General features: G+C 34.7%; 1 protein-coding gene across 2 annotated transcripts in view; it reads left to right on the top strand.

Moving 5' to 3' along the window:
* zbtb7c (zinc finger and BTB domain containing 7C) overlaps positions 1-26,826 on the top strand; it is an 80,919-nt gene that overhangs the window by 9,495 nt on the left and 44,598 nt on the right. Inside the window, exons 1-2 of one of the 2 annotated variants that reach the window (XM_087300500.2) lie at positions 25,067-25,415; positions 25,495-26,171. The exons of the other annotated variant lie outside the window; for it this stretch is intronic. Of the exons in view, the coding sequence (XP_087156626.1) occupies positions 26,144-26,171 (28 nt within the window). The 5' untranslated portion in view covers positions 25,067-25,415; positions 25,495-26,143. Of the gene's footprint in view, positions 1-25,066; positions 25,416-25,494; positions 26,172-26,826 lie in introns of those variants that run through there. 2 annotated transcript variants of the gene reach the window in all.

Below are 26,826 nucleotides of genomic sequence, written 5' to 3'. Positions count from 1 at the left end.
CATTTAGGCATGTAGACATGGTCAAGACGGTCTGCTACAGAGCATGAGAATGAGGAAGAAAGGGGATTTCATGGTACTTGGTTCCAGACGGTCTGGTCTGAGTATTTCAGAAACTGCTGATCTACTGGGATTTTCATCCAACACCATCTCTAGGGTTTACAGAGAATGGTCTGAAAAAGAGAAAATATTCAGTGAGCGGCAGTTCTGTGGGCGGATAGCCTTGTTGATGCCAGAGGTCAGAGGAGAATGGCCAGACTGGTTCCAGCTTATAAAAAGCCAACAGTAACTCAAATACGCACTCGTTACAACCGAGCTCTGCAGAAGAGCATCTCTGAACACACAACACATCCAACCTTGAGGCGGATGGGCTACAGCAGCAGAAGACCACACCGGGTGCCACTCCTGTCAGCTAAGAACAGGAAACTGAGGCTACAATTCACACAGGCTCACCAACATTGGGCAATAAAAGATTCTGATGAGTCTTGATTTCTGCTGTGACATTCAGATGGTAGTTTCAGAGTTTGGCGTCAACAAATAAAAGCAACATCTATGCCACAAAGGATTAAGGCAGTTGTGGAGGTGTCCAACCCGGTACTAGTAATGTGTACCTAATTAAGTGGCCAGTGAGTATATATTCTTAAAAGTACTGAAATAGTACATTATAAGCATATTTCAGTTTGCGTATATATTTATTAATTTCATGGTTTGTCAAAATAGTACAGCTAAGTACACTTAATTGATATTAAGATTATTTTAGTACTACTAAAGATTACATTTCAGTATATAATGAACAAAATTAGTTACCCACAATAAAGCACTTTAAGTACATTATTTAAGTAAACACTAACACACTTATTATTTAAATAAAATGTATATTTTAGTGCACGTTTTTTACCTGGGCAGTCAAGTTTGGTTATAATGCAGTTGGTAATATAGTAAGTTTAATAAAATGGGGTTAAAGCATCGTTAGTTATTAATTAGATGATATAATATAACTAAATAGCCTTGATTAATGCTTTACTAAAGTAGCAATAGTGATCAAATAGACAATAATGATAATGAAGTTTATTTACAGTCATTGATTTATCAGATTACAATAATAATCAGCTTTCATTTTAATAAAGGATAATTATAGAAAGTTCCAGTGACAGGAGAGCAACGTGAAGTTGTATTGTTGTCAAGTGTAGTTGTACAGTAGAGCGGCTGTATAATGAGCTGTACAGTAGTGCTATTGTTTAAGAACAGAACTTTTTTTTTCTCCTATCTGAGCACTTTGACCCAAAATGTGTGGTTAATTTCCTGTTTTGCGATGAGTGATTAGTCATGTGACCATGTGATGTGTAGGAGCATCTCAAGTTGTTGAAGGCTTACTGCGATATCATTCAATCCCAGCAATCGCAGAGTTTATAAATAGAGGCTCGTCGTGCGTGACCATAGTGATGGATTTCAGAACACACACCACCACATTACGTGCTTAATACCTATAACTTCAGAACACATACACACTTCATACCTACTGATATTCAAATTAGCTATAACTTCAGGAAATTGGATACGAGTTTAGAATTGAGTGTACATTTTGTGTCTCCGGGGTGTTAAAACATTTTTATTATATTTTAACACTTCAGTTATCTCTATCTTTAAGTATTAGTTGTACCGTATGTGCATTTAAGGGGATTTTGTCTTTAAAATACACCCCCTGAATCATACATTCAGCTTAAACTATCATGAAATTATTAAATCTGAATTAAAATACTTTAAGTAAACACACAATTAAGATGTTAATTAGATGTTTAATTTGTGTGAAGCATCTATTTTTGTAGTATTTGTAATTTTTGTTATAAAAAAAGCATTTTGTGTTTGAATCTATGTTCTGGTGAACTCTGTTATATTGGTTATAAAATGGCAAAACAATCTGAAAAGCACTGATAGGAAAACACAGAGTGATGTCACTTCCTCTGGTGGGAAGGCATTGAGGTGTGTCATTATTTTTAAATTGTCAAATATTTTTCTCTCATTAATTTGTACAAAATGTTTAGAAAAGTACTTGATAAATTATTTGTCAACTCTGTTACCTGATTATTTCAGTGAGTTTCTCATTCATTTATTATTTTATAAATGATAATATGATTATTAGACATGCCATGTGGTGTCTGGTTTGAGGTTAGCATCTTGAGCTAAAGCAGAAAAAGTGGAAAATGACAACTCCGTTATCAACAACTTGTTATCGTCTATTCTGTTACTGTCAACTTTATCATCATCTCTGTTAGTCAACTCTGTTACTGTCAACTTTATTATCGTCTACTCTGTTAGTCTACTCTATTATCGTCTACTCTGTTAGTCTACTCTGTTAGTATATTCTATTATCGTCTACTCTATTAGTCTACTCTAATATCGTCAACTCAGTTACTGTCAACTCTTTTACTGTCAGCTCTATTATCATCTTCTAGGTTACTGTCAAATCTGTTACTGTGAACTCTATTATCGTCATCTCTGTCACTGTCAACTATTTTACTGTCAACTCTATTATCGGCATCTCGGTTATGTTCAACTTGGTTTCTGTAAACTGTGTTTTATTATGAACTTTCTGTTGTCGTCAACTTTATTATTGTCAACTCGATTACTGTTAACTATTATCGTCAACTCGGTTAGTGTCAACTTTGTTATCATCAACTCTGTTAATGTCAACTCTATTATTGTCATATCTGTTAATGTCAACTCTGTAACTGTCATCGTCAACTTTGTTATCCTAAACTCCATTATCGTCAACTCTGTTAACGCCAACTCTGTTATCGTCAACTCTGTTATCGTCAACTCTGTTAACGTCAACTTTTTGTTATCTTCAACTCCGTTATCGTCAACTTTGTTATCGTCAACTTTGTTATCTTCAACTCCGTTATCGCCAACTCTGTTAACGTCAACGTTGTTATCTTCAACCCCGTTATCGTCAACTCTGTTAACGTCAACTCTGTCATCGTCAACTTTTTGTTATCTTCAACTCCGTTATCGTCAACTCTGTTATCATCAACGTTGTTATCGTCAACTTTGTTATCTTCAACTCCGTTAACGCCAACTCTGTTAACGCCAACTCTGTTAACGCCAACTCTGTTAACGCCAACTCTGTTATCGTCAACTTTGTTATTTTCAACTCTGTTATCGTCAACTCTGTTATCGTCATCTCTGTTATCGTCAACTCTGTTATCGTCAACTCTGTTATCGTCAACTCCGTTATCGTCAACTCTGTTAACGCCAACTTTGTTATTGTCAACTTTCTGTTATCTTCAACTCCATTATCGTCAACCTGTTATGTTTAACTCCATTATTGTCAACTCAGTTATCGTCAACTTTGTTATCCTAAACTCCATTATCGTCAACTCTGTTAACGTCAACTTTTTGTTATCTTCAACTCTGTTATCGTCAACTCTGTTATTGTCAACTCTGTTATCGTCAACTTTCTGTTATCTTCAACTCCATTATAGTCAACTCTGTTATCGTCAACTTTGTTATCCTAAACTACATTTTTGTTAACTCTGTTAACGCCAACTCTGTTATCGTCAACTCTGTTAATGTCAACTTTCTGTTAACGTCAACTTTCTGTTATCTTCAACTCCGTTATCGTCAACTCTGCTAGTCAACTCTGTTATCGTCAACTCTGTTACTGTCAACTTTTTTTACTGTCAACTGTTATCTTTAACTCTATTATCGTCAACTCTATTATCGTCAACTCTGTTACTGTCAACTTTTTTTTTACTGTCAACTGTTATCTTTAACTCTATTATCGTCAACTATGTTATCATCAACTTTGTTATTGTCAACTCCATTATCGTCAACTCTGTTAACGCAAACTCTGTTATCGTCAACTTTCTTATCTTCAACTCCATTATCGTCAACTCTGTTATCGACAACTCTGTTATCCTAAACTCCATTATCGTTAACTCTGTTAACGCCAACTCTGTTATCGTCTCAACTCTGTTACTGTCAACTCTTTTACTGTCAACTGTTATCTTCAACTCCATTATCGTCAACTCTGTTATCGACAACTCTGTTATCCTAAACTCCATTATCGTTAACTCTGTTAACGCCAACTCTGTTATCATCAACTCTGTTACTGTCAACTTTTTTACTGTCAACTGTTATCTTCAACTCTATTATCATCAACTCTGTTATCATCAACTTTGTTATTGTCAAATCTCTTATAGCCAAATCTGTTACGGCTTAAAAAAGTTTAACACTAAGCTAAACAACAAACCAATTACAATTTCAGTTTACTGTAAAATTTTCACTTGCTGTATGTCATTCCAATTCAAGGAAAATGTTCTGAACTGAGTCAAATATCCACCATTCAACTAAATGTAAAAGACTCTATCGTGACTTCTGAATACACATTCTGAAACCAATGCCAGCTTTAGACTTTCTCTAAGGTAAAATCAGGACGCAACGGTTTGTACCCAATTCACCACACATGCCTTTTGAAGATGAAGAGAGAGGAAAGAAAATGACACCCAAAAGGGCTTGATTTTAACTCTCTGTTTGACTGTGTTTTTTGGTGCAGCTGCGTCATCAGAAACAGAAGTGTTGTTGTGTGTGTGTGCGCGCGCATGTGAATCCCCTAATTTTCTCTTCCGCTCGAGATCTGGACAAACTCACTTTTTTTAGTAAGTTATAAACACACACATTCATAGGATTATCCTTTTGTTTATTTAGCTATATGTGTCAATATTTACATTTATTTTAAATGAAAATAAATATGAAGTAATAAGCAATGAGTTGGTCATCATCTGAAAATTAACCCTGATGTTGAGGGGAGTATTGTGTGATAATGAAACTAGAGAGATGGATCAACTGCTGCTTTACGATCTGACTTGAGGAGTATGTTTTTGCAATAATAAAACTATAGCATATATTTGGATCGTCGGTGGCTCAGGACAGTGATAAATAAAACCGTCCGAATCAAGCATTTTAGATGGCTGTGTCTTATGTGTGCAACTTATTCATGATGTTTTTTAAGGCCTTTGATTCATTGATGGAAACAGCTTTAAAACTTGGCAAGTCATGTAATCAATTATCATTTATTCCTTCTCATTTATTACAACAAATATCATACAGTTTAGGAAAAATTAAGAAAGCTCTAAAAGAAATCTCAATTTCTCTACATTTATGATTTATAGTTGTGTTTAATTGATTTATTGTGTAAAATACAGATTTAATAGGACATTTTTATGCATAAAAAAGGTTTGTTTATTTTTAGGCAATGCAAATGTTTAAACTTCGGGAAGAGTTGAGATCATTATTTGGAAATACCCTGATTTTTAGGCGCAGCATATGGAAACGGAAATTTAAAAAGCAATGGGAAAAAAACAATGCACAAATTATAGAATTTTGATTAGACATTTGCAAATAAAGTTATCAGACCTTCATAATACCTCATGATTACAATAGATCTAGAAAAAAAAAGCATTTAATTTAATTTCTGCAGGTCAGAAGGATTGCATGGTATTTGTAAAAGAAGTGTATTCCGCTCATCAAGGCTTTGTTTATTTGATCAAATTACAGTAAAAACAGTAACATTTGTATGTGTTGTTTATATATTTATTTCAAATCAAAACATTTCTACATTAATATTGTTTTCATTTAATTTAATCCTACAAATAAATGCTGAATTTACCACATCATTAACTCTATTATTAACATTATCATTAGCAAATCAACAACATTAAAGTCTTCAACGTCACATGATTCTTCAGAAATCATTCCTATATGAGCTAATTTGATGATGAGGACACTTTTTATGAATATTATTAATCTGCTTTATATAATCTAAAAAAAAAACTAGTGGGTCGTTGTAACCCAATATTGGATCAAATATGGACAAACTCACCTTTGTGGGTTAAAAGTGTAATTTAAATACATTATTTAGTGTGTATTATTTAAAAAAAAAAAATTCAAGCTCTTCTTATCAAAAGAAAAACATTTATTTGAAGCATAATATGTTTTATTGCCACATCAGAGTTTTACTGTTACTTTTGATCAACTCAAAGTCTCTATGTTCGATAAGTACTTTTTTTTTATAGAGAGTAGTGCATTCTCACACTTTTCATATCTTTTAACTCTTGCAGTGCATGCATGTGTAAATAAGATCATATCTTCTGAATCTTGTTACCTATTCTTTTTTTATTGTATTTTATTTAATTTTCTCTTATAAAGATAGAGTCTTTATGATAGGCAAGTTGGGACCTTAAGTCGTAGTTAATAATAATAATATATATATTTTTTTTTATTTGAAATGTGCAATAAGAACAATCAGATTTTTATAGTACAACCAAAATCCAAACGTTTTACTCAAGCTCATCAGTACTAATAAATCCAGTACATATAATTATAGATTATTATATTATTATATTAAAATATAGATTATCTGTACAGCATAAAAATCATTACGTCTATGGAAAGTCCCCATAAAGATAGCTGTGTGTGTGTGTGTGTGTGTGTGTGTGTGTGTGTGTGTGTGTGTATGTATATGTGTGTGTGTGTGTGTCTAAGTTGATCTGAGTGTGTTTGTGTGTTTTCATCTGGTCTTTCTGAAAAGTGAGAGCAGCTGATTGGGGAACGTCTGAACTCCTGTAGGTGTTTCCTGTGTGAGAAAAGCGGCAACTCAGAGAATCACACTGCTGATGTACACACACACTCTCACATACACACTCATTTCTCTCTCTCTCTCTCTCTCTCTCTCTCTCTCACACACACACACAAACACACACACACACACTCACTCAATCACATACATACAAACACACTCTTTTTCCCCACACATACAAACAACGCAAACACTCTTTTACACACACGCACGCGCATGAGCACACAATTTCACACAGACACTTGCACACTTTCACTCACACAAACACTTCCACACATACATATACACACAATCACACACAGACAGACAGACACACACACCCACTTTCTCTTCCACACACTCTCTCATACACAAATTCACAAACACAAACATACACAAACTCTTTTACACACAATCTTTGTCTCACACACACCACACACTCTCACACAAACACTTTCTCCACTTTCTCTCTTACACACACACACCACACACACCATATTCAGGGTGACACTACAACACAAGTTGACTGGTCACTGCCACACTCACTCACTCACACACACACACACACACACACACACACACACACACACACACACACACACACACACACGCACACACCCGCGCGCGCACACACACACAGACACACACACACAAACACACAAACACACACTCACTCACACACACACGCACACCCCCGCGCGCGCGCGCGCACGCACGCACGCACACACACACACACACACACACACACACACACACACACACACACACACAGAGGCAAACAAACACACACACACAGCATTCAGGGTGACACAAGTTTAGAAACTGATCTCTGTCAAACACACACACACACACACACACACACACACACACACAAACAGAGACAGAAAAACGAACACACACACACAAAGCATTTAGGGCGACACCACAACACAAGTTTAGAAACTGATCACACACACACACACACACACTGAGAGGGAAAGCGGGTCGTTTTGTAATGCTGCTGTAAGGTTTGGGTTTTGAAACTGGGTCCACCCACTGCTCTGAGAACAGAGGAGAGGCACAGAGGAGGGGAGAGACAGAGCCAGAGAAATGAGTGTGTGGGCCATCATTTACTCACTCACTCTGTTTAAAATAAGGACACATTGATCCACCCACCCAACCCCACACACACACACACACACACACACACACACTCACACACACTTATGCACGGCTGGTTTAGTGACGATAGTGTAATCTAAAGTGTAATCTGTAATCTGAAGCCCCTTATCCATAACCTTGACCATCACAACCGAGTGTCTAACCCTAAACCAAAACTCAACCTTAATCTGATTGTGACCTTTGACCCTAAAACCAAATCTGAGCCCTCCAGCGGGCCTTTAAAGAGCTGCCAGAAGGTGTGGAGTGGCCAGAATCTGCTCACTTTACACGTCTGGCCCTCACATAGATGATCCAAAACTCCAACCAGACTGAACAAAGAGTGCTGGACATGTGCACAAACCCACATATACACTCAGCGGCCACTTTATTAGGTACACCTGTCCAACTGCTCATTAATGCAAATTTCTAATTAGCCAATCACACGGCAGCAGCTCAATGCATTTAGGCATGTAGACATGGTCAAGACGACCTGCTGCAGTTCAAACAGAGTATCAAAATGGGGAAGAAAGGGAATTTAAGTGACTTTGAATGTGGTTGTTGGTGCCAGACGGTCTGGTCTGAGTATTTCAGAAACTGCTGATCTACTGGGATTTTCACGCACAACTATCTTTAGAGTTTACAGAGAAAAAGAGAAAATATCCAGTGAGCACCAGTTCTGTGGGCGCAAATACCTTGTTGATGTCAGAGGAGAATGGCCAGACTGGTTCCAGCTGATAGAAAGTCAACAATAACTCAAATAAGCACTCGATACAACTGAGGTCTGCAGAAGAGCATCTCTGAACACAAAATGTCCAACCTCGAGGCGGATGGGCTACAGCAGCAGAACACACACACCACTCCTGTCAGCTAAGAACAGGAAACTGAGGCTACAATTCACACAGGCTCACCAAAACTGGACAATAGAAGATTGGAGAAACGTTGCTGCTCTGATGAGTCTCCATTTCTGCTGACACATTCGGATGGTCGGGTCAGAATTTGGCATCAACAATATGAAAGCATGGATCCATCCTGCCTTGTATCAATGGTTCAGGCTGCTGGTGGTGTAATGGTGTGGGGGAGATTTTCTTGGCACCCTTTGGGCTCATTAGTACCAATTGAGCACCGTGTCAACACCACAGCCTACCTGAGTATTGTTGCTGATCATGTCCATCCCTTTATGACCACAGTGTACACATCTTCTGATGGCTACTTCCAGCAGGATAACGCACCATGTCAAAGCCTGAATCATCTTTTTCTTGAACATGACAATGAGTTCACTGTACTCAAATGGCCTCCACAGTCCCCATGTCAATCCAATAGAGCACCTTTGGGATGTGGTGGAAGGGGAGATTCTCATCATGGATGTGAAGCCAACAAATCTGCAGCAACTGTGTGATGCTATCATGTCTATATGGAGCAAAATCTAGGAGGAATATTTCCAGTAGCTTGTTCAATCTATGCTGTGAAGGATTAAGGCAGTTTTGAAGACAAAAGGGAGTCCAATCCAGTACTAGTAAGGTGTACCTAATAAAGTGGCCTGGGTGTGTATATGCATAACACACACATTATTTCTCAAGCGCACACTCACACACAACCTCACAGACACACACACACACACACACACACACACACACAACCTCACAGACACACAGACACACACACACACACACACTATTATACCTGGATTCTGTTTCCCATCACTGATGATCATTTAAATAAGTAATCCATGTCAAGTTTTCACTAGCGGAGATGAAACCTGCATTACCTCCTGGCCAATAAACTGAGAATGTACAATCACAAACTATCAGTTAACAAGCACAGCTGGGCACTTTTACAGGAAATCTGCATAATATATTGATAACGTCAAAACGTCAAAGCCTTGGACTGTAGATAATGAACTTACGTGTTAACCAATTTAATTATTTTATTAACTGACTGTCATTTAATTATAGATATAATAATAATATTAATATTAATAATGATATTAATAATATTAATAGCATGGTCATGGTGGCGCACTGGGTTGCACAATCGTCTCACAGCAAGAAGGTCGCTGGTTCGAGTCCCAGCTGGGTCAGTTGCCATTTCTGTGTGGAGTTTGCATGTTCTCCCTGTGTTGGCGTGGGTTTCCTCCGGGTGCTCCGGTTTTCCCCACAGTCCAAACGCATGTGTTATAGGGGAATTGGATAAACTAAATTGTCTGTAGTGTATGAGTGTGGATGCAAGAGTGTATTGGTGTTTCCCAGTGATGGGTTGCAGCTGGAAGGGCATCCGGTGCGTAAAACATATGCTGGATAAGTTGGCAGTTCATTCCACTGTGGCGACCCCTGATTAAGCCAAAAAGAAAATGAATGAATAATAATAATAATAATTAATATTAATTTTGTTACTATTATTATATAAATAATTATAAATAATAATTATATATAGCAGGGAAAATAGAGAACTGAACATGTCCCCTTTTTTTAAGAAAACATATTTCTAAACATGCCGTTGACTTGAAAATTTCACCAGATGTTAAAAACAACCAAAGAAATCCATATATGCAAAGAAAGCAAATCTAATTAGTTTACAAATGAAGTTCTGTGTAAAAAAATGATGCAGGGAAAAAGTATTGAACACATGAAGAAAGGGAGGTGTAGTTCAGCAGTGAAAGCCCAGACAGCTGCTCTCAGCAGTTCTTCAGCAACCCTTTGCCCTTCTTCAGTGTAAATGAATATCAGCTGCTTCAGTCCAACATCTACACTAGCAGGAGGATGAAGATGAAACCAGGGTGGACATTTCAGCAAGACAATGATCCAAAACACAGGCAAGAAAACTCTCCAATGCTTTCAGAGAAAGAAAATCAAGCTGTAGAATGGCCCAGCCAATCACCTGATCCCCAATCCAATAGAAAATACAGAATAAAGCTCAGATTTGATGGACAAGCACCACAGAAGCATCAAGATTGACTCTGTTGAAGACTGTGAGAAACTCACACCTGAGCAATGCAGGTGACTTCATTCTCCACATGAGAGATTTAACCTGCTGCACCAAAAAAAAGCTGTTATTTAAAGTATTAAATACATTTCAATAGTTCAGCTCTTTCTGCTTCTGTCATTTATAACTCATTTATCCGCTTTTTTTTGTTTAGTTTTATTTTTATGTTTGTATTGTTTGGGGTTTTTCCAAAATCTGGTTCAATTCCATGTCTACAGCTTCTTTAGAAGAAATATGCCCAGGAAAAAAACATGACTTATTGAATATTTCCCCCGCACTACATACAGTTAAAGTCAGAATTATTAGCCCCCCTGAATAATTCACCCCCATTTATTTTTTGTCCCCGTTTTCTATTTAACAGAGAGATTTTATTTCAACATATTTCTAATCATATTAGTTTTAATAACTCATCTCTAATAACTGATTTATTTTATCTTTGACATGATGACAGTAAATAATATTTGACTAGATATTTTTCAAGACGCTTCTATACAGCTTAAAGTGACATTTAAAGCCTTCACTAGGTTAATTAGGTTAACTAGGCAGGTTAGCGGAATTAGGCAAGTTATTGTATAATGATGATTTGTTCTGTAGACTATCAGAATAAAATATAGCTTAAAGGGGCTAATAATTGTCCTTAAAATGGTGATTAAAAAATTAAAAACTGCTTTTATTCTAGCCAAAATAAAACAAATAAAACTTTCACCAGAAGAAAAAATATTATCAGACATACTATGAAAATGTCCTTGCTCTGTTAAACATCATTTGGGAAATGTAAAAAAAAAAAAGAGAGAAAAAAAAATTCAAAGTGGGGCTAATAATTCTGACTTCAACTGTATATATTTACAACAAATAAATAGACATTTTAATTGACATTTAATACACTTAATAATATTTTTGTAACACATCAGTGGGAAGTCAATTAATAAATCAATTGCTAAATGCTATTTCTAAATGTGAACACTTTGTTTGCTCCTATTTATTGCAAATCCAATACGGTTCACAAGAAAACATTTAAATATTTTATATTTTAACTTTTCCCCCAGTCTGTTCCAAAATCACGTACATTTCGTTTTTTTTTTTTAGGTCCGTCTAAATTTAACATGGCTGTATGAGCCAGACAGCCTGCTAAACATCCACTGCCATTTTCAATATAGATTTCTATGAACTCTGTGTGTGTGTGTGAGCGAGAGAGAGAAAGCGTGTGTGTGTGTTTGTCTGTATGCATGTGTGTGTGAGCACGTGTGATATGCACTTGCATTTTTTGCATGAAGCGACATATGCACATACAGTGTGTGACTGATCACTATGAAAGCTTGCATCTCGTGTGTGTGTAAGCGTGTGTGTGTGCGCGCGCTTTGACAGACATCTGTCTCCTGTGCCCTGCAGCCTGGTTGGTTTTAATTAGGTAGAGCCAGAGGGCCTGAGGGCAGACAGGGGCTAGTCATAATCACTCACACACACACACGCACACACACGCACACACACACACACACACACACACACACACAGGCCAGCCTCCCCCTCACAATCCTCCACAAAAATGTCCTCTCAGAAGGAGCATCTCAAAAAACACAAAAAACACACACCCTCACACACTCTCCATCTGTCTCACACACACGTGCAAACACATTTACATGCATGATTAGGCTGATTAATGACATATTAGAGGACACAGCGGTCAGTTTGAGCGTCGTTAAACATGTCGCAATGCCAATAATCACGTTTCTCCCTTTAAATGCTGACTTTCAGAGTGCATACCAATGAGAATAATTGAGGAATGTTAATTGATTTTGATTTTAAAACATTTCATAGCAACGCTTCAGGTTTAGTTGCCAAGCAATGCATGAACTAATAAAAAAACACAAGCTGAATGCACAGAAAGGCTGAACTGAAGCTGAAATGAAATCTAAAGCATATCCTATTTTTATTTTAAGTAATGGGATTGAACTAAATTAAAAAGATGTGGGGTAGAGATTTGGCAAACAAGCTTGCTTTGGAGAAGTTGAGATATCAATAATGATAAATTTGAGATATTAGATAAAACAGGGGGGCGACACAGTGGCAGAGTGGTTAACACAGTCACCTCACAGAAGGTCGCTGGTTTACCCCACAATCCAAACCAGGGGCGTTGCTAGACAAAGCTCTACTGGGGCACAGCACCCCTTCCAAAATGAAAACACACACATATATATATATATATATATATATATATATATATATATATATATATATATATATATATATATATATATATATATATATATACATACACACACACACACACACACACATATATATATACACATACATACATATATACATATATACATATATATATATATATACCACGCCCACTCCTGCCCTTTGCTGGTGGAGCTCGTTGCCCATTATGAAGCATCTTTTGAATAAACTCGGAGGTACACCTAATCCCAAAGTGATGGGTTTCATGATCATTTAAACAGTAATTAAATTCGACGATGTTTTATTTCATTTTTGCATGGTTAAGCGATTATTTTAGATTGCATTGTTTTCAAATGAAAGATACAGTTAAGTTACTTCCCTGTCTGTGATTTTTGTTCTCTTTTTCAAATTTTTCCCAAATTATGTTTAACTAATTCAGGAAATTTTAACAGTATGTCTGATCATATGTTTTCTTCTGGAGAAAAGCAGTTTTTAATATTTTTCTTAAGCCATTTTAAGGTCAATATTATTAGCCCCCTTAAGCAATATTGTCTACAGAGCAAACCCCTGTTATACAATGACTAGCCTAGTTAACCTAATGAACCTAATTAAGCCTTTAAATGTCACTTTAAAGCTAAATACGATTATCTTGAAAATATCTAGTCAAATACGATGTGCTGTCATCATGGCAAAGATAAAACTATAGTGCTTAGAGTCTGTTGAAAAAAAAACAACAACTTCTCACTATTAAACAGAAATCGGGGGGAAAAATACAAGAGGGTTAATAATTCTGACTTCTGAAAATCCTTCATTTGCGAATCATGCCTCGTGTTTCATTGGAAGAAACTTCACACATTTCCAAAATCCACTCACTGCGTCTCTAATATGTGTGTGTGTGTGTGTCTGTGCAGAAGATAGCAGATAACGCAGATGAAACCGAGCAAAAGACACAACAAGCTGGTGTGTGGAGGGCTCTGCTGATGACCTTGGTGCATATTTTGGGCTCTATACGTGTGTGTGTGTGTGTGTGTGTGTGTGTTTGTGTGTGTGTGTGTGTGTGTGTGTGTGTGTATGTGTGTGTGTGTGTGTGTCCTTGGACAAATGTTTCCCACCCTAGTTGGTGGGTTTGTCTGTAAGTGGGCAGAGATGACAAATTTTTTCCCACAAGCCCACACCCTGGAGCGCCAGATCCCCCACTCCCAGCATACATCTGTGCACAGCGTCCCGAATGGCTAATCTGAAGCCTTGGAAAACACAGAGAATGTAAAACTGAGGAGTTTACGTAACACATTCAATCACACACATGCACACAACAATTGATGGAACCGAGCACCACAGTCAGGTTACTGAAGTAAAACTCTACTCGTTTTGTCCATAGATTAATTAATTTCCAGCAATAATTGTAATAATAATTGATTAAGCTTTGAATAGAGAGCAGTTTTGCTTTTTGAGATTGTTAAAGGGATAGTTCACCCAAAATGTCTGTGATCAGTCCACTTGTTCCATCTGCCTGAGTTTCTTTCCTCTGACTCGTATCTTTCTGATTTTGTCTGTTTTTATAAGTATATTTGCTTCAGATAAAAGTTTGTCATTTTGTGGTTCTTCTTTTACCTGCTTGGTTTAAATTTTATAAGGCTTTAAACCAAACGACAAATAAATAAATAAAGTGGGCAACACACGTTTCAGAGCTTGGCTTTGGTTGCCAGGGTGTTACAATGATTCATTTGGTTGCTAGGTTATTATTTAGTAAAGTAACAGGTCTTCAAGTAGGCGGCACCATTTTCAGTGCTTGGCTTTGGTTGCCAGGGTGCTGCTATACAGCTGTTACAATGTTTCATTTGGTTGCTTGGTGATTATTTAAGAAAGTAACAGTACTTAAGTGGGCGGCAACATTTTCAGTGTTTGGCTTTGGTTGCCAGGGTGTTGCTATGCCTCTGTTTGATTGGTAAATGATTTGATTAATGCTATGATTTATTTAGTATCTTAATATGATTTTTAGAATTTGTTTCGTTTCCTTCTTTTCCCCTACACATTTCCTTTCCTCTACTTTTAAGATAATCAGGATTACAACATATTGTCCATCCTCATTTTATTTTTAATAATTGCTTTATATATATTGCTAACTGATACTATTCATTTTAATTTAATGGTTGCATTTAAGTTAATTTACGCAAGTTTTTATTTTATTTCATTTTATTTAAGTTTTATTTATTTTATTAAGGTTTTAATAGAATACTATTTATTGTATGGTTGCATTTATTTAATTTGAGTAAGTTTTTATTTTATTTAATGTAAGTTTTTATTTTTTAAATTTTTATTTTATTTTATTTATTATTTTCGATATTTTTTATATTATTTTTATTTAATTTTTAGATTTTATTTAATTAAATTTTTACAATTTTTTATTACATTTTTTAACATTTTCAATTTATTTAAGTTAATTAACTTAAGTTTTTATTTTATAAATTTATTTATTTTGTTTAAGTTTTTATTTTATTTTATTTAAAATTTTATTTTAAGTTTTATTTTAAATTAATTTTATCTTATCTGACGCATTGTTGCAACATTCTGGAGCTTTAAAACCAACAAAACATTAAAAATTTTATTAAATGCCAAAACAACATTTGAAGAGTATAAAATAATAAAATAAAATAAAATAAAATAAAGTAAAATAAAATAAAATAAATTTAATTTAATTTAATTTAATTTAATTTAATTTAATTTAATTTAATTTAATTTAATTTAATTTAATTTAATTTAATTTAATTTAATTGTTGCAACATTCTGGTGCTTTATTTAACTTAGTTTAATTTACCCTATTTTATTTTATTTATTTGCAAGCAGTTAAACCATTAAAGAGTGTTTATTCTAGAGTTTGTGTATCTGGGTTAAACCAGTCTCGTGCAGGAAAGTGCAGAATCACCTGAGGTTTCTATGACAACAAGTCAGAAAAGCCACAAATAATGCTGCACGTATGAAGACAAACACACACGCATCTCCAAAAGTCACTTCACATCTCAATCTACATTTTACACACAATCACAAAAAAAGTCCCAGAATCCCTCAGTGGCTTTCATGATGAGTCTCTGTCATAAATTACATAACTACGTGAATTCTTGATGTCATTTAGGAAATCCTGTCCATGTAAAGCGTCAAGTCATGACTTAAAGACTAATGACACTGTGCCAAAACACACACACACACACACACATACACACACACACACACACACACACACACACACACACACACACACACACACACACACACACACACACACACACACACACATCGTTTTATTGCTGTGGAAACAATAGATTTGAAGAAAACACACTCCTTTTTCTCTTTTCTCACACACACAACTCTATTTGTGAAATATTATTATTATTGTAATTATTATTATAATACAGTGTTTTTCTGTCTTGTTCAAAGAAATTCGTAAAATGACTTTTTTATTTTATTAATATTTTATTTATGGTCAAAAAGTTTTGTAGAACATAAAGAAAGACTAATTAGCAATGAATAAATAAACAAACAAATAAATGAATAAAATAAAAATAATTTAAAAGAAAAAAATACTATTATTACGATTATTAAATTGTTATTAAAATATTAAATTATAAGAACACAAATATGATCTGGACAAAATGTAAATGTTCACGTTGACTTGAATAAAAGTAGCAAATCAGAGATTTTTATATGGTTTTTAAAGATAAAGAGATTTAATTTTAAATAAAATGATGATACAATGAGGACAATGAGGTTTGTAAAAGTACTTTCATTTTTTATTAATATTTTGTTTATGGTTTAAAAGTTTTTTAGAACATGAAGAAAAAGACTAATTAAAAAAATAAAATATAAGAAAATATAAAACTAAATATTTAAAAAAAATACATACAATAGAACATTTTAATTGCAATTTATTATAATTAGTTTAATTTAGTTTGACTTTTTAAAATAATATAGCATTAAAATGAACACAGATTTTTAAATTAAAAATAATTGTAAACGAACACATTTACTTAATTAAAATTATATACATATTTTTTTAAAATATTATATATATATATATATATATATATATATATATATATATATATATATATATATATATATAAAATATTTAAATGTTAATAATTTTTTTTAAAACAAAAGCACTTTGTTGTACGTTATTTATTAATTGATTATTTTATTAAATACATTGAAATATACAATTATATATACAACTTATTTAAAACATATACAAATTAATGTTTACACAATTATAATTTTATATACGGATTTTTTAAATACTATTATATATTTTTTTAAATACTAATTTTAATACATGTAATTTTTAGTAAAAACAAAAGCACTTCATTGTATTTTCTTTAATATAAATTAAATATATTAATATTGATTAATGCAATTAAAATGTTTTATACATAGTTTTTGCATATAATTTATACAAACATATAATTAAAAATGTATATAATAATACAATATATAATAATTAAAAACCTACAAAAATTAACACTTTTACACAATTAAAATTTTTAAATATGTTGAAATATGGCATTAAAATATATCTTATATATATATATAAAACAATTAAAACATGTCTACAGTAATACATTGACACAATTAAAATTGCATTGACTGATATATCACTTTACATTAAATACGTTGAAATATGCCATAAAAATAATTCTAAAAATATATAAATAAAACATATAAATAAATACATTAATATAATTAAAATATACACAAATATACATTATTTTCCATTAAATACATTGAACTATACCATTAAAGTTTCTAAATATCTACAATAATTAAAAGCACATCTAAAATAATACATAAACAATTAAAAATTTAACAGATGTATCACTTTTTATCAAATATGTTGAAACATGCCATTAAAATAAATATATAATTATAATATATATATAATTAAAAACCTATCTGTATAATACATTCACACAATTAAATTGCTATTTACAGATTCATTTTTCATTAAAAATGTTGAAATATACCATTTAAATAAATCTAATATACATTGATATATACACTATTAAAAAACTTACAATAAATAAAAACATATCTAAAGTATTACATTTACACAATTCAAAATGTATAAACAATTTTTTTAGATACTCTCATAGTATCTAAAATCATCTTTCATTTTAGATACTCTCATATTTAGATGTTTGTTTTCTTCATATTTTCAGGCCACTGTCATTTTAATTTGTATTATAAAAGCCGGCCGCTTTGTTGTGTTTGTCTTTTAGTAATTCTCTTAGTTGGATATGTGTGTATGAGTGTTGTGGTTAACTAAATACGCTCACTGTCAGTCAGTCCGCAGTGAGTATAGGTTTACAGGTTAAATAACTCAGCAGGTTTGGGTTTCAGCCTGTTGAGGAAGATGCAGAAATGTGGGTCAAACCACACGCAGAAAACAACCAACTTCTAATTAACTAGAAAGTCATATAACGTCTGCATTAAATAACATCTCGTTTAATTAACCTGACGTGCAAAACACTAGAAAGTACACTCAAAAAATAACGTTTCAAATGAGCTGTTGATTTGTTTTTGCAACAATTTAATTGTTAAAAATTAACAAGTTTACTTAATTTCACAGCAAGAAGTTGCTGGTTCGAGTCCCAGCTGGGCCATTTGGCATTTTTGTGTGGAGTTTGCATGTTCTTCCCGTGTTGGTGGGGTTTTCCCCCACATTCCAAACACATGCGCTATAGGGGAATTAAATAAGCTTAATTTTTTTGTAGTGTATATGTGTGTGAATAAGTGTGTATGGGTGTTTCCCAGTACTGGGTTGCAGCTGGAAGACCGTTTGCTGTGTAAAACATATGCTGGATAAGTTGGCGGTTCATTCCGCTGCGGTGACCACTGATGAATAAAGAGATTACGTTGAAAAAAAAAATGAATGAATAAAAATTCATCTTTGATTTGAAAGTTTTAGTAATTATGTTGTGTTTTGTATTTTTTATTGGTATTTGTAATTTTTTTTTTATTATTGGAGTTATAAGGTTAGTACCAGGTTAAACTAGAAGAAAATTAAACATTTTCACTTTGAAATATATATTTTTATACATTTAATTTTATATAATTATTACATTTTGTTTATTTAAAGGTCAAGTTGTTTCTTTTGTTTAATTTAAATCAATGATAAACTTAAAAAAAATTGTTTTTATAGAAATTTAATTATTAATTATATATATATATATATATATATATATATATATATATATATATATATATATATATATATATATATATATATATATATATATATAGTTGAAGTCAGAATTATTAGCCCCCTTTGAATTTTTGAAAAAATATTTCCCAAATGATGTTTAACAGAGCAAGGAAATTTTATAATAATAATATTTTTTCTTCTGGAGAAAGTCTTATTTTAGCCAGAATAAAAGCAGTTTTCATTTTAATTTTAATTAAAAATCTGAATTATTAGCCTCTTTAAGCTATATTTTGTTCGATAGTCTACAGAACAAACCATCATTATACAAAAACTTCCCTAATTACCCTAACCTGGCTAGTTAACCTAGTTAACCTAGTTAAGCCTTTAAATGTCACTTTAAGCTGTATAGAAGTGTCTTGAAAAATATCAAGTCAAATATTATTTACTGTCATCATGGCAAAGATAAAATAAATCAGTAATTAGAGATGAGTTATTAAAACTATTATGATTAGAAATGTATAGAAGAAATTGGGGGAAAACATAAACAGGGGGGCTCATAATTCTGACTTCAACTGTATATTATACATTATATTCTACAATCCACATTATTGAATTAAATGTTAACTGGACTTAAATAAAACATTTTCACTTTAGAACTGGTTAAAATAAATGTATTATTATTATTATTATTATTATTATTAAATTTTGTCCATTTTAAAATCAAGTTGTTTATTTTTGTTTATTTTAGATCAGTAATTATTAAATTTAACATATTAAAATTTATTTTAAATTAATTGTTAGCATTTAAATTTACAGGATTTTAACAAAATAAATTGCATAAATATTCATAATTTTAAACTAATAATAAAATTATATAACGTAAAAAATAAATTAATAAATAATAAAAATTTAACTATTTTAACTCGGCCTAGCTGAAATTAAATATTTTTAATAATAGGTTTCAATTTGGTTTATTTTTATTTGAGCTTAATTTAACAACAACAACCACAGAGTAAAATAAGTACATATTTAGACATAATATTTGGCACTGGCTTGTTTGGTTCGGGACATGTAGAGCTGCACATGGATGGATTTGCTCTTCCGTATTTGGACTCTCAGCAGTGAATACCAAACCACACTGAACTGAACATAAACTCTGACAACTGGACTGACACGGTTTCAATTCACTATAATCTTCTAAGCTGCTTTCAGACAATCTAAACTGTAAAAGCTCTACAGAAATAAAGACGAATTGAATAATATTTGCATAAATATAAATTCATTCATTTTAATTTAGAATTTTAACATAATTTATATTTTATTTGATCACTTACAATAAAAGTCCATAATGCAATTTTTAAAAAGTATTCATAGAATGAACTGTCATACTCATGCAGTGTATGTTTATGGAGAACATGCAAACTCCACACAGAAATGCCAACTGGCACAGCCGGGACTTGAACCAGCGACCCTCTTGCTGTATGGCGACAGTGCTAACCACTGAGCCACCGTGCCACCTCACATATAATCAGTATTTAGTAAAAGAAAAACTTTGTAGAAACAATATTCGCTCAGAAAATACCAGCAAAAGTTCAGTCACATTAAACCAGAATTACTGACGCACAAATCTGCTGTTTCAGTGTGTTCAAGTGTGTAGTGAGTGTATTTGAGCGTGTTCAAGTGTGTAGTGAGTGTGTTTCAGTGTAAAGTGTGTAGTAAGTGTGTTTGAGTATGTTCAAGTGTGTAGTGAGTGTGTTTCAGTGTAAAGTGTGTAGTTTGTGTGTTTCAGAGTAAAGTGTGTAGTGATTGTGTTTCAGTGTAAAGTGTGTAGTGAGTGTGTTTGAGTATGTTAAAGTGTGTAGTGAGTGTGTTTGAGTGTGTTCAAATGTATAGTCAGTGTGTTTCAGAGTAAAGTGTGTAGTGAGTGTGTTTCAGTGTAAAGTGTGTAGTGAGTGTGTTTCAGTGTAAAGTGTGTAGTTTGTGTGTTTCAGAGTAAAGTGTGTAGTGAGTGTGTTTCAGTGTAAAGTGTGTAGTGAGTGTGTTTGAGTATGTTAAAGTGTGTAGTGAGTGTGTTTGAGTGTGTTCAAATGTATAGTCAGTGTGTTTCAGAGTAAAGTGTGTAGTGAGTGTGTTTCAGTGTAAAGTGTGTAGTGAGTGTGTTTCAGTGTAAAGTGTGTAGTTTGTGTGTTTCAGAGTAAAGTGTGTAGTGATTGTGTTTCAGTGTAAAGTGTGTAGTGAGTGTGTTTGAGTATGTTAAAGTGTGTAGTGAGTGTGTTTGAGTGTGTTCAAATGTATAGTCAGTGTGTTTCAGAGTAAAGTGTGTAGTGAGTGTGTTTCAGTGTAAAGTGTGTAGTGAGTGTGTTTCAGTGTAAAGTGTGTAGTTTGTGTGTTTCAGAGTAAAGTGTGTAGTGATTGTGTTTCAGTGTAAAGTGTGTAGTGAGTGTGTTTGAGTATGTTAAAGTGTGTAGTGAGTGTGTTTGAGTGTGTTCAAATGTATAGTCAGTGTGTTTCAGAGTAAAGTGTGTAGTGAGTGTGTTTCAGTGTAAAGTGTGTAGTGAGTGTGTTTCAGTGTAAAGTGTGTAGTTTGTGTGTTTCAGAGTAAAGTGTGTAGTGATTGTGTTTCAGTGTAAAGTGTGTAGTGAGTGTGTTTGAGTATGTTAAAGTGTGTAGTGAGTGTGTTTGAGTATGTTAAAGTGTGTAGTGAGTGTGTTTCAGTGTAAAGTGTGTAGTGAGTGTGTTTGAGTATGTTAAAGTGTGTAGTGAGTGTGTTTGAGTATGTTAAAGTGTGTAGTGAGTATGTTTCAGTGTAAAGTGTATAGTGAGTGTGTTTCAGTGTAAAGTGTGTAGTGAGTGTGTTTGAGTATGTTAAAGTGTGTAGTGAGTGTGTTTCAGTGTAAAGTGTGTAGTGAGTGTGTTTGAGTATGTTAAAGTGTGTAGTGAGTGTGTTTGAGTATGTTAAAGTGTGTAGTGAGTATGTTTCAGTGTAAAGTGTATAGTGAGTGTGTTTCAGTGTAAAGTGTGTAGTGAGTGTGTTTGAGTGTGTTAAAGTGTGTAGTGATTGTGTTTCAGTATAAAGTGTGTAGTGATTTGTGGCGTTGTGTTTTCCTGAACTGCAGGTCGTGCACCTTCACCCATAAACACAACTCATACTTTCTCTCTCTCTCTCTCTCTTTCTCTCTTTGTCCTCCATTTGTGCCCGAGTCTGCGTTGCAAATCCTTCACGAATAAAACTAAAAATTCATTTCGTCTGACCCCAAATCAGAGGGTTTGTGCAGCATGGGCTTTATTACATACTGAGCTTAAACTGTGTTGTGGAGGAGGATGGGTATTATTATCCTGAGCTTCCCACCCAGCTATAAAAACTACAGCCATCCACTAGATCCACCTCCTCTCTCGCTCTATCATTCTTTCAGTCTCCCTCTCTCTCTCTCAATCTCTCTTAGTCATTCTCAGTGTCGCTCTCTCTCTCTTTCATTCTCTGGGCCTGTTGCTCTCACTCTCTCATTCTCAGTGTCTGACTCTTTTATTCTCAGTGTCTCACTCTCAGTGTCTGACTCTTTTATTCTCAGTGACTCACCCTCTCATGCTCGGTGTCCCACTCTCTCATTCTCAACATCTCACTCTCATTCTCAGTATCTCACTCTCTCATTCTCAGCATCTCATTTTCAGTGTCTCACTCTTTTATTCTCAGTATCTCACTCTCTCATTCTCAGCATCTCATTCTCAGTGTCTCACTCTTTTATTCTCAGTATCTCACTCTCTCATTTTCAGCATCTCATTCTCAGCGTCTCACTCTTTTATTCTTAGTATCTCACTCTCTCATTCTCAACATCTCATTCGCAGTGTCTCACTCTCTCAGTCTCAGTGTCTCACTCTTTTATTCTTAGTATCTCACTCTCTCATTCTCAACATCTCACTCTCATTCGCAGTGTCTCACTCTCTCAGTCTCAGTGTCTCACTCTTTTATTCTCAGTGTCTCACTCTTTTATTCTCAGTGTCTCACTCTTTTATTCTCAGTATCTCACTCTCTCATTCTCAGCATCTCATTCTCAGTGTCTCACTCTTTTATTCTCAGTATCTCACTCTCTCATTCTCAACATCTCACTCTCATTCGCAGTGTCTCACTCTCTCAGTCTCAGTGTCTCACTCTTTTATTCTCAGTGTCTCACTCTTTTATTCTCAGTGTCTCACTCTTTTATTCTCAGTATCTCACTCTCTCATTCTCAGCATCTCATTCTCAGTGTCTCACTCTTTTATTCTTAGTATCTCACTCTCTCATTCTCAACATCTCACTCTCATTCGCAGTGTCTCACTCTCTCAGTCTCAGTGTCTCACTCTTTTATTCTTAGTATCTCACTCTCTCATTCTCAACATCTCACGCTCATTCGCAGTGTCTCACTCTCTCAGTCTCAGTGTCTCACTCTTTTATTCTTAGTATCTCACTCTCTCATTCTCAACATCTCACTCTCATTCGCAGTGTCTCACTCTCTCAGTCTCAGTGTCTCACTCTTTTATTCTCAGTGTCTCACTCTTTCATTCTCAGTATCTCACTCTCTCATTCTCAACATCTCACTTTCATTCGCAGTGTCTCACTCTCTCAGTCTCAGTGTCTCACTCTTTTATTCTCAGTGTCTCACTCTTTTATTCTCAGTATCTCACTCTCTCATTCTCAGCATCTCATTCTCAGTGTCTCACTCTTTTATTCTCAGTATCTCACTCTCTCATTCTCAACATCTCACTCTCATTCGCAGTGTCTCACTCTCTCAGTCTCAGTGTCTCACTCTTTTATTCTCAGTGTCTCACTCTTTTATTCTCAGCATCTCATTCTCAGTGTCTTACTCTCTCATTCTCAGTGTCTCACTCTCTCGTATTCAGTGTCTCACTCTCACTTATTCTCAGTTTTCAGCATCTCATTCTTTTTCATTCTCAGTGTCTCACTCTCTCATCTCACTCCTAATTGTCAGTGTCTCATTCGTATTCAGTGTCTCACTCTGACTCTTCTCAGTATTCAGCATCTCATTCCTTCTCATTCTCTCACTCGTATTCAGTGTCTCGTTCTCTCATTGTCAGTGTCTCACTCGTATTCAGTCTCTCACCCTGACTCTTCTCAGTATTCAGCGTCTCATTCTTTCTCATTCTCAGTGTCTCACTCTCTCATTCTCAGTGTCTCACTCTCTCGTTCTCAGAGTCTCACTCTCTCGTTTTCAGTCTCGCTCTCTTTTTCAGTGTCTCACTCTCTCGTTTTTAGTCTCTCTCTCGTTTTCAGTATCTCACTCTCTCGTTTTCAGTGTCTCACTCTGTCGTTTTCAGTGTCTCACTCTCTCGTTTTCAGTGTCTCACTCTCTTGTTTTTAGTGTCTTACTCTCTCATTTTCAGTCTCACTCTCGTTTTCAGTCTCACTCTCGTTTTCAGTGTCTCACTCTCTCGTTTTTAGTCTCTCTCTCGTTTTCAGTATCTCACTCTCTCGTTTTCAGTGTCTCACTCTCGTTTTCAGTGTCTCACTCTCTCGTTTTCACTGTCTCACTCTCGTTTTCAGTGTCTCACTCTCTCGTTTTCAGTGTCTCACTCTGTGGTTTTCAGTGTCTCACTCTCTCGTTTTCAGTCTCACTCTCGTTTTCAGTGTCTCACTCTCTTGTTTTCAGTGTCTCACTCTCTTGTTTTTAGTGTCTCACTCTCTCGTTTTCAGTGTCTCACTCTCTTGTTTTTAGTGTCTTACTCTCTCATTTTCAGTCTCACTCTCGTTTTCAGTGTCTCACTCTCTTGTTTTCAGTGTCTCACTCTCTTGTTTTTAGTGTCTTACTCTCTCATTTTCAGTCTCACTCTCGTTTTCAGTGTCTCACTCTCTCGTTTTTAGTCTCTCTCTCGTTTTCAGTATCTCACTCTCTCGTTTTCAGTGTCTCACTCTCGTTTTCAGTGTCTCACTCTCTCGTTTTCACTGTCTCACTCTCGTTTTCAGTGTCTCACTCTCTCGTTTTTAGTCTCTCTCTCGTTTTCAGTGTCTCACTCTCTCGTTTTCAGTGTCTCACTCTCTCGTTTTCAGTGTCTCACTCTCTCGTTTTTAGTCTCTCTTTCGTTTTCAGTGTCTCACTCTCTCGTTTTCAGTGTCTCACTCTCTCCTTTTTAGTCTCTCTCGTTTTCAGTATCTCACTCTCTCGTTTTCAGTGTCTCACTCTCGTTTTCAGTGTCTCACTCTCTCGTTTTCAGTCTCACTCTCTCGTTTTCAGTCTCACTCTCTCGTTTTCAGTCTCACTCTCTTGTTTTCAGTGTCTCACTCTCTCGTTTTTAGTCTCTCTCTCGTTTTCAGTGTCTCACTCTCTTCTTTTTAGTCTCTCTTGTTTTCAGTATCTCACTCTCTCGTTTTTAGTCTCTCTCTCGTTTTCAGTGTCTCACTCTCTCCTTTTTAGTCTCTCTCGTTTTCAGTATCTCACTCTCTCGTTTTTAGTCTCTCTCTCGTTTTCAGTGTCTCACTCTCTCGTTTTTAGTCTCTCTCTCTCGTTTTCAGTGTCTTAATCTCGTTTTCAGCATCTCACTCTCCTATTCTACGTAACTCACTCTTTCATATTTTCAGTGTCTTACTCTCTCATTTTCAATATCTCACTTGTTCTCGTTAGCAGTGTCTTGCTCTCACTCTCATTTAGTGTCTCACTCTTTCACGTTTTCAGTGTTTCACTTTCTCACTCACTCTTTCTCAGTATCTCTCGCCCCCTCTCAATTCTTTTCATTCTGTGTCTTTCTCTCTTCATCCTCCCTCTCAGTGTCTCTCGCTCTCTCTTCTCAGTCTCTCTCTCCTCTCTGTCATTCTCAGTCTCTCCTCCTTTTTTCCAGTCAGCGTCCACACAAACCTCTCTCTCTGAGTGTGTGTGTGTGTGTGTGTCCGCGTGCGCTGCTGTTTTGGGCTGTACGCTGCATGCGCGTCTGTGTGTTTTGTGAATGGAGAGGCAGACGGGATGGACAGACGTCAGGATTCAGATCTGAGACTTCACTCAGTCCTGGAATAAAACACACACACACACACACACATACGCGCTCGCATGAACACACACCTGAGGATCTGCACGGGTGAGTGTGTTTCTGAGTTTGTGTTTATTTGTTTGTTGGTGAGCGTCTGTAGCAGTATTTAATAACTCGTGTCATTTTTCAGGCTGTTCTTTATCTTGTGTCGTCTCTAGAAAATCAGTGTATGGAGTTTTTAATGGCTGTAAACTGTGCGCGAAACACAAACAAGTAGTAATGACATGGCAAACACACAATTACAGCTGACTCTGGAGTGAATGTGAAGGTAGAACAGGTGTCTAAAGTAATGCACAGTGTTTACTTTGCGACTTGATGTACAGAAGGTGTTCGTAATGTGTGAATAAGCGCACAGATTGCTTTTGGACTTTTGAAACGCGCACACATGCATAGTATTGATTTCAACATAACATCTATTGTGAATTATATTATTGCAAATATTGCGCTACAAATATTGTGTTACTTTAGAGCGTATTATCATAGATGATATAGAAATCTTTGATAGGATATTTAATATTTTATATTAAATGTAATATATTTTATATAGATTTTTTTTAAATGTATAATAACATAAAACAATGTAGGCTTTTTGCATCTTTCTGATAGTGTAATCTACAAATTATCATATTACAATTAAATGCATATTGTATGAAATAAATCTAACATAAATTATAGTTTATATTAATAAAACTACAGAAAAAAA

Source organism: Danio rerio, chromosome 21 (assembly GCF_052040795.2).
Source record: "Danio rerio strain M-AB ecotype USA chromosome 21, GRCz13ab, whole genome shotgun sequence".
Lineage (NCBI taxonomy): Eukaryota > Metazoa > Chordata > Actinopteri > Cypriniformes > Danionidae > Danio > Danio rerio.
This window is presented reverse-complemented; position numbering and strand designations above follow the sequence as displayed.